At 43.2% G+C, this 9,971-nt stretch overlaps 1 protein-coding gene across 3 annotated transcripts; it reads right to left on the reverse strand.

Annotated features, from left to right (window-relative positions):
- Positions 1–3,605: 3,605 nt before the first annotated feature.
- LOC112264874 (UPF0500 protein C1orf216 homolog) lies at positions 3,606–6,651 on the reverse strand. 3 transcript variants are annotated; one of them, XM_024441768.2, is made up of 2 exons: positions 6,512–6,651; positions 3,606–5,396 (listed from the first exon to the last, which is right to left on the reverse strand). In XM_024441768.2, exons 1-2 carry the CDS (start codon positions 6,634–6,636, stop codon positions 4,175–4,177), a joined length of 1,347 nt encoding a protein of 448 aa, XP_024297536.2. In that variant the 5' UTR covers positions 6,637–6,651; the 3' UTR covers positions 3,606–4,174. The 3 variants fall into 3 exon arrangements, with proteins under 3 accessions (XP_024297536.2, XP_024297535.1, XP_042151638.1); XM_024441767.2 differs by lacking the exon at positions 6,512–6,651 and adding an exon at positions 6,360–6,505; XM_042295704.1 differs by lacking the exon at positions 6,512–6,651 and adding an exon at positions 6,331–6,505.
- Between the last annotated feature and the right edge of the window lie 3,320 nt (positions 6,652–9,971).

Below are 9,971 nucleotides of genomic sequence, written 5' to 3' on the forward strand. Positions count from 1 at the left end.
CAAAGAGCACTTCCCATTCTCTATATGAGGACATATGTATCTTGTCCATCCCTGACTCTCCTTGGCATTTCTAAAGCACTCCATCAACACTTTTGTTAAGGCTCTCTGCACAATTTCTATCCTCACAGAACTGTAAAGGTTATGATGATATAGCCCAGTTGTGCTTTCTGTTGTAACGCTACAGCCCTCCAGTTGTACCGAAGGTAGTTTGAGCATTCGCTAAGCATTTCCAATTTAGGCAATTCAGGAAGTGGTTTGATATTCAGTTCATTAATTAAAATGTGCCTAGTATTTCTATGAGGATCTTTTCCAGTCATTCATTTTTATATATATTTTATATATATATATATATATATATATATATATATATATATATATATATATATATATATATGAATGACTGGAAAAGATCCTCATATATATATTTATATATTATATATATATATATATATATATATATATATATATATATATATCTATATATATATATATATATATATATATCAGTATCCACAACAGCAAATTAGAATGAAATTAATATATATATATATAAAATTAAACTATACAAAGTCTGGCTGGAAATGAACCAATAATTTGTTTTATTTTCAATGGGAAACAAAGAAAAAGCCCAGCACTCAAACCACCCACACAATTTCAAGATATATATACTATATGGCTCATGGGAAATATTAGTTCATTTTCAATTTGGTATGTGTATTCTTAGTAAAAGTGATGAGATATCTATATCTATCTATCTATCTATCTATCTATCTATCTATCTATCTATCTATCTATCTATCTATCTATCTATCTATCTATCTATCTATCTATCTATCTATCTATCTATCTATCTATCTATCTATCTATCTATCTATCTATCTATCTATCTATCTATCTATCTATCTATCTATCTATCTATCTATCTATCTATCTATCTATCTATCTATCTATCTATCTATCTATCTATCTATCTATCTATCTATCTATCTATCTATCTTCTGCTGTATGTTTGCTCTTTCTCTTTTGGCCACAGGTCTTTCTATCCAGTTCATCATACACAGGCCGCGGGCCGCAGCCCTCTGCCCTCCCTCCCCCAATCCCCCACCACCCCCTTTCTGTCAAAGCTGATTGTTTCCACGCCAACAGAGTGCTGGGGGCTAGCACACTGTCACACTACATCAGGCAGAGGGAAGAAAGGGAGAGAAAGAAGAGAGGGACGAGAGAGTCTGCTCTATGGACTCATCCGACAGCACTGGGTAGTAGGAGCCTGTATGTCCAACTCAAAAAACACAGGGGTTGAACTGAAGCTACTGTACTTCATTGGATCATACAGAAGAGTGCCCCCTTGTGTTCTTCACACGCTATTTAATTTTATTTTAAAAAGTGACCAACGGGCTATGTGATGAATAGGCGCCCTCTGGTGGACTAAAACATATTTTCTTATTTCACTCGATTTTATAGGCCTACTTTAGGATACCAAAGATTTGTACAACTATCACTCATTGTTCTATCTGTGAGGATACTGTGTCATGGTGGGTTAAGCTTGTTGTCATTGTCATGTGAAAAAGACATGACGGAGTGATGGGGGAAAAAACACTTCAACAAAAGGCAAACAATTGAAAATCACCATCGTTATGGCACTATTACGCATAGGATGGACTAGCCTGATCTGGACGGTGATCGATCAATGCATGATTTACACAATTACAGGTGGTAGGCTAAATCAAGGCAATATCATTGATACAAAATATAATTCATGACAATGGTAAGCGTTTTAGGCAGAACTCCACTGCTATTGAAATCCACGTTACCCACGAATGCGCGCACGGAGTGGCAAAGTTGCCAGATGTCTACACAATATCCCCAAAAGTCTGAACTGTAAATTCCATACAGTCCATTTTTTTTAGTTTAATGAGCAGGTGAATTGTTGTTTCGCAAATATCTCAGAGAAACACTTGAAACCGAATTGGGTGACAGGAGCCACAGCTGTGTGCGCCTCTCTCTCTCTCTCGCCCGCGATAATTTGGGAGAAAACGCCTCAAACAGCGTTGCTAACGTTATCTTCGCTCGTTTTAACCGACAAAATTAGCAGTTCTGCTCGAGGAGAGAGACGGTACGGATTCCCGCAGCCCCCCCCCGTGCGTCTGCTTCTCCCCGGGCGGGGTGCTCTTTCACCGGTGTCGCTGTTCGCGCCCAGCAGGGCTCCCGTCACACATGCCTCGTGTCCCGCGGTGCGGCGAACCTATTATACAGTGTCGCTGAAACGAAGAGATGTGTTCAGGGTGAGGGCACGGTGTTTAACGTGAGACACTACGCAGAATACCGATTTGAGTTAGAATGTGCATCCAAGAAAACTTTGTTCCTTACAGAGAGAGACACAATATAAACATTTGCTTGAATTGGCCCTTTGTGGAGTTGAGGCCAATTAATGTGAAGATACTGCTCTTTTGCTTGGTAGGGCAGACTAGGTAACAAGCCCGAATAAAATGACCATCACATCTCATTTTATAGGCTATAGGCCTATGGGTAACGTTTCCCTTCGCATTTTAACTTCACTGTAAATACATAGCCTAATTACATAATGGTGATTTTATATCCTCAAAATGGGGTTTTGTTCTCCCCGTGTACTGTTTCTCTGCGCTTTTTGGAAACGGTGTTTGTACACAGGACAATAACAGAACAAACAAACGTGTTGGCTGGTTATCCCAGACGCTTCCCCGTTTGATGCCCTACATACATCCCGCTTAAAAGCCAATAAACAACAGATAAATATGTTAATTCTCTCACACTTTCACTGTCATGCCTGCGTCCAGAAGAGGCGATAAGCTTTAGAACATAAGCCTGAGCGCCCGGAGTTCGGAGGCATAAGCGAGGATTATCACAAACTTGCCCCGGGGTTTGGCTCATACTGCGGGACTGGACCGGAGGCTGCTCACCGGGCCGGATAGGACCACCGGGCCCTGGGGCGCAAACTGACAGATTCCCCGGGGGACTGGACTCTGCAGGACCAGCTCAACTCAGACTGCAGATTAGGTGGCGAAGGCTGGTATCTCTGGGAGCACACACACAGACACACACAGTACGGCTAGACGTTCCCTGCCCGCGGCGACGAGAGACGCAGTAACCATGCCTATAAAGATTGATGCATGTTCCTCACAGGGCTATCACACCCCCAACAGAACACACTCATGATGAGGCGATACAAACGAACTTTGTGCTGTTGATAAAGAGACGATTGTAGTAAAATTATCATGGACCAGAGGCTGCAATTTATATATTTAAACAACGAATACAAAGAACCTTGAACGGTTCTATTAGTGCTTTATGAAAAGGATCAATTCCTTCATCTCAAATTGAAGATCAACATAATTCGCAAATAATTATCTCAAACGAAGGCCTATATCTTAGGTTTAGCCTGTCTTCGTTCGATATAAACAATCTGACATTGCCTACTTGTTCTCATATTCTCCTAATCCACACCTTTCTGTGTACACCGACCTAACGTTGATGTTGGCTTTATACTGTTCGATGAGTGCAAATAGACTAGTAAAATCCCAACATCTTCTTCATAACTTTATACATTATTAACTCACAATACACGAATATCTCTAAAACAATTTTATTATGTCACTGGAGAAGACAAACATGATATACATATAATAAAAATTAAACAAACAATTCACCTCATATGTTGTATTTGGAATATTTTGGGATTATACCACAGTTATAGAGACAAATAAAACAGTACATTCTACACTTATATAGAACATTTGAAGATACAGGCATATATTAAACTTCATATAATATGTTATATATTTCCATAGTTTGGCAGGGTTAGGGTGACAAAAGTCATCTTGGCTCTCAAGAAGAAAGGTGCCTTGGATATATTTGGATCTCAACACAGGGTAGGACGCCAACAAATCAAAAACAAACTGCATTACCAACATATTAAAACTCCACATCAGAGTAAAATCTCAGAGGATGCTTGGAGATTGTCTAGTTTCGGGAAAAGTCAAGTCTAGGACACAATAAGCACAATAACCATGGCCAAGGCAACAATGCCTTTGTATTCCCCTTCAGCGACTGGCCGGTCTCTGCTGGTGACCACTTCCTGGTGACCACTTCCTCTGCTGGTGACCACTTCCTGTTGGGGCATCTGCGCTTCCTTCCTGCTCTACGATTGGCTGGCTGTGGCAGTTGCAGTGGTGGCAGCGCCCATGCGCAGCAGCTCCTTCCTGTGGTCGAGGATGACGTCAAAGCTGGACTGGAGGCGGTTCTGCTGCTCCTGGACACGGCCCTGCAGGCTGCGGACCCAGCGGATCAGAGCCAGCCTGCGGTACATGGTGAGCTGGGCCTGGTGCTTCTCCATCTCCTGGGCCTTGAAGCGCTCGCGGTCCCTCAGGGTCCACACGGCATCCTCCAGCTCAGGCAGCTCGCCGCAGTCCGTGTCCGAGTCCGACAACGCTCCTCCGTCAAGCAGACTGTTCCCTGTTCTCAGAGGCTTGCTGCTCCTTTTCCTCTCCATTTTGTCATCCCACTTCCTGGTCAAAGAGGGGGTAAGGGGGCCTGCTGGGGCGGCAGGGGTCTCCTGGTTGCCCCCCTGGTGGTGGTCAGGCTTGGGCTCCCCCACACCGATGCGGTCCCACCCTCCCATGCCAGCCCCTTCGCCTCCGCTCTCCATGTTGAGAGAGGACAGGCTACCACTGGACCTGTAGCTGAACTCAAAGTCTGAGTCGCTGTCGCCCCATTCCTCTGGGTCCTCCACTTCCACCTCCTCCTCCTCCTCCGCCTCCTCTTCCACCACCACTCCCTGTTTCATGACACCTCCCCCCAGGTCTTGTTTCTCCTTCTCGTCATCACTCATCCTCCCCATCTCCTCCTCCATCTTGCCCTCCTCCGCACCATCCGGGGGCACTCTTCCGTACCCATCGTCCCCACTCTCAATCTCAGGCAGGGACTCCAGGGGGCTCCAGCAGGGCAGGCGGGAGAGCGGGGACAGGGGCCCCGGACCGTAGTGGTTGGAGGAGGAGGGAAGGTGGGGCTGGTCGCGGCCCAATGGGCCCAGGTTACGAGGACGCACCTGGTTGCGATTCTCGTCTCCCCCCGTCATGACGTCATCGTCTTGACCCAGGAAGTTGAAGTTGCCGTCCTTCTCGCCTTGCTTCCTTTTGCCCCCCTGCTGCTGGCTGTTGTTGCTGAGGATCCGCAGTGGGGAGGAGGTGCCTCCCTGGCCTCGGTACTGGGGGTTTACGGGTCTGTCCTGGTGGAGCATTTTGCTTGGCTGAAACTCACTTCTTCTTGCTGGGGATTCAGTTCTCCGTGAATGAGATTCAAGTCTTCTTGACCGAGACTCAATTCTTGTTGAAGATTCACTTCTTGATCTTGACTGAGAGTCACTGTTTAGAAAAGCAGAGAGAGAAAAGGGAATAAGATATGGAAGTTAATTAAGGCAATTGTTTCAAGGTTAATCCTTCACTATATATCAGATAAATCTTGACTCATTTCTCTGATACAGTCCAGTACGCTGCTGCATAACTCACAAGTTTGATATTAGCCTACTACCAGTTAATCTTCTAGCCATCGCTGCCATTCCGTCTCGTTCTAATATATTAAATCGTAGCTTCTCCGTGCATCCAATTGCACTCCACTTAGGCCTATAGTACCATCAAATATTTACATGTCTCCTCAGAATGGAAATTTCACTAATCCTTACTTCGGGGTACTGCCACTCATTCTCCGCTCTGTCTCATGATGCGCAGGCACGTGGTGCTGAAGGACAGCGACTAACGTTCCGGGGTTGCGACTGGCACTGACGTAAATATGGTATTGGCACTGACGTAAATATTGGCGCTCGATTGGTGAGGATCAAGTAATCAAGTAAAATCGACATTGGGTGATGTGATATAACATATCAATATTATGCTTTATATTCGTTTGAGGTTCGTGCAATAGCCCAACAATAAAACGCACTCCATCCTTCTTGTAGCCTATGTTTCGGCTAGGCTATAAAAGCTGTCAACTACAGGATGTTCTTTATGCACCATTAATTACGTCTTCTTACACTTGTGACAGTCAGAAGTGAAATACCATAAAATTCCTTTAAATTAATTAATTAAGCAGATACAAAATTAAGATGTGCGATTTGACAGGAACGAACGACGACGCCCGATGAAAGCATATGCTTATAGCTTATCATAACACAAATCATTAGAATAGCCTACCTACACAATGTTGTTTGAGAAAAATAGATGACAAAAAAGAAACACGGTTTTATTAAATTAATATAAAAGATGAATTAATCTCCATTGTGCGTTACGTAATAGCCCAGACCTAGTTCATCAGCAGCGCTATCAGCTCACCCCATATCCTTGTTCTCCTCGCTCGTCCGCAGCGATAGCCTCGCTTCCACTTATACAAAACAACCTTTACCATTCCTTATTTCATTCGCTGATTACACAATCATTCGGATTGACAAATGTGTGAATCGATACATAAGAGGGCCTTGTCTTACCGTATGCTCGTAAAGTGCTTCGTAGAGGAAGTAGATTGGGAGCCCTCCCTATTTCCCCCTCCTCTGGTCGACCCTCCTATGTGATGTTTATCTGCGACTACCCCCCTCCTCTCTCGCTCTCTCATCCACTCTTTCTAGCACTCTGATAGAACGGACTACCCAATGACTCACTTCCGAAACTGGGCAGGGACGGTAGAACGGGAAAATGCAGAGAGGTGAGCAGAAAGTAGAGTGCAGCAGAAATTACATTGGAATGTCTCACCATATCCTTGTTTTTTTAAAGGGAAAGTACGACCAGAGAAGTATATACCACAAACTAATATTTGTTTAGGCTACTCAAATGTAACTAACCTATAACACATTCTCATAATTTTGCCAAGGGAGACAGACTGCCATTTGTTGCATTAAACTGGTGACTGTATCTGTCGGTATTAGATTAGAGAGAACGCCTGTGTTGAGTGCGAGTGTGTTTTCGGGTAGGAGGTGTGGCACATCAGACAGACTTTGCAAGTATACTCCCTCCCCATCTCCTGTCGCTTGCGGCAGAAGAGCGTACCCCCCCCCAACCCCCTTAACCCCTTTCCACTTCAACAACATCCCCATTCAAGTGCTGCACCTCCAGGCTGTCCCCTCCTCCCCATCGTTCAATAGTAGCCTAAGCACATGAAAAATACATCACACACAGCGGCCGCCCGCGGCCTCATCACATGCAAAATCATCTCCATCTTCCAAAACCGAACACAGAACCGTGGAGCAGGACACCGATATAGAGAAACAGATAGCAACAGGGCCAGAAAATAGAAACATTGAGAGACAGAGAGAGAGAAACAGAGCATGCTTTTGCAGTGCATGTGGACCAAATGTTCACACGAAGGGTCATCCGCGAGGTCCCTCGGGGCGCTAAATAAATATTGTGCGTCGGTTATTGCGCAACCGAGGCAACTCATAAGCACCCATCTCACAACACAGGCATTGAATAAAAAGAGCATGACTTACCTAGTGAATAAGACCTTGTTATTTAAAAAATGTTTTTTTTTTACACAGCCCCGAGTAATGACCCACTTCCCTCAGTTCTGCTTCATCTCCAGCAACACCAGTCCTTACTGTGACAGTGGCCAAGGGGAATGACCCATGGCTATACCATCAGCTCACAACACCACAATGCATAGCGGCAGATACAGTACAGAAAACCAGAGTAGAGTGGACCTACAGCTCTCTCTTCTCGAACAGAGATCGTTCAATTAGCCAAGACAAAGTAAATCAAATAATTAGATTTAGATTTTCCACCCCTTGGGAAGCATCACGGAGAGTGAAAGATCTCATGTTTCTGGTGAATTATTCTAGCCTCCTCTTAGTTGGGAGTAAAATAAAAACTTTTCCATTAGATTTTGCGGTTGGTCAGGGCCCACATTTAAAACAAATGTAGATAATATTTCCCCATCTTTCAAACGAGGGGGACTTGGTTTGGGAGTTGGGATAATGTTATGACTGAATAAATAAAACCCAGGATTACATCTCCGCCTGAAGCTAAGAGGGTATACATGGGGTTCATTCCAGCCCCTATGCCTGCTCCTAATGTTGTGTAATGAGCCTTCCTGCAGCCCCTAACCCCGAGACCTGCTGCTAAATCACCATGGACTAATGAGATGGAGAGATAAAAGCGGTCATTAAAAGTACTCCTAACGAGATCCTATTATTAGCCACTTATCATAATCATTAGATTATAAACTGCAATTATCTTTACTGGACCTATCTGAGCCTAGAGGTCAACAGAGAATTGATGGAAGTAATAAAGGGGCAGTCATGATTCCGTCAAAAGTCAATTTATATTTATTCTATTGTTTGAATTCTGAAGCCAAGGTAAGACTGAGCAAAATTAAGGTGCAGAGAGCGAGAGTGACATTAGGGACACATTTAAGTATGCGATAAGTATGTTACTTATACTTTCGCACAATTCTACTTGACATCGATGCAAAATTTGCACAAAACTTAGTGTGGTGGTGGGAGGGGCATTTCTCCAACTAGGGTTTCATCCGAAGCTAAATCAGATACAGGTGCCTTCAGAATGTATTCACACCGCTTGACTCTTTCAACATTTAGTTGTGTTAGGAGCCTGACTTTAAAATGGATTATATTGAGATTTTGTCGTCACTGGCCAACACACAACACCCCATCAGTGGTGTTAAGTACTTAAATAAATAAAAAATACAAATACAACATCAATCGTTTTCTTGGGGGGTATCTGAGCTTCACCATTTATACCTTGGACGACTTTTACTTCACTACATTCCTAAAGAAAATGATGTACTTTTTACTCCGTACATTTTCACTGACACCCAAAAGTGCTCGTAACATTTTGAATGCTTAACAAGACAGGAAAATGGTCAAATTTACACGCTTATCAAGAGAACATCACTGTTCTTCCCTACATCCTCTGATCTGGCGGATACACTAACCACACGTTTGCTTCGTTTGTAAATGACGTCCGAGCGTTGGAGTGTGTCCTGGATAATGATAAATATATATATATATATAAAAATTGTGCCGTCTGGTTTGCTTTAATAAAGAATTTAAAAGTATTTATACCTTTACCTTTGGTACTTAAGAATATTTACAAGTGTTTAGTCGTGTTTTACTGGGTGACCTTCACTTTTACTTGAGTAATTTTTTATCTTTACTTTTACTCAAGTATGACAATTGGGTACTTTTTCCACCACTGTACCCCATAATGTCAAAGTGGAATGTTTTTCCAAAGTTTTAGAAATGAATTCAAAAGGAAAAGCTAAAATGTATTGAGTAAATAAGGATTCAACCCCTTTGCTGTGGCAAGACAGGAGTAAAAATGTGCTAAGTCACTTTTATTTATTTCATTGAACAAGATAAGTCAAATTCTTATCGGCACGGGGCCATTTGTGCGCCACCCTATGGGACTCCCAATCACAGCCGGTTGTGATACAGCCTGGAATCGAACCAGGGTCTGTAGTGATGCCTCTAGCACTGAGATGCAGCGCCTTAGACCGCTGCGCCACTTGGGAGCCTCTATGGACTCGGGAGCCCCTATCACTCTGTGTTCAAAAATAGTGTTTAATGTGATTTTTTAATGACTACCGCAGCTCTATATCTACACATACAGATAATTGTAAGGTCCCTCAGTCAAGCAGTGAATTTCAAACACAGATTCAACCACAAAAACCAGGGAATTTTCCCAATGACTCATAAAGGGTATTTATTGGTAGATGGGTTAAATAAAGAAAAAAGCAGACATCAAATATCCCTTTGAGCACGGTGAAGTTATTAAGAACACTGTGGATTGTGTATCAATACACCCAGTATTAACTGTTTCCGGAGAGGAAGGAAACCGCTCATGGATTTCACCATGAGGCAAATGGTGACTAAAACATTTTGAGCTTAAATGGCTGTGATACGAGAACTGAAGATGGATCAACATTCTAGTTACTCC

This window comes from Oncorhynchus tshawytscha, linkage group LG13, assembly GCF_018296145.1.
Source record: "Oncorhynchus tshawytscha isolate Ot180627B linkage group LG13, Otsh_v2.0, whole genome shotgun sequence".
Classification (NCBI taxonomy): domain Eukaryota; kingdom Metazoa; phylum Chordata; class Actinopteri; order Salmoniformes; family Salmonidae; genus Oncorhynchus; species Oncorhynchus tshawytscha.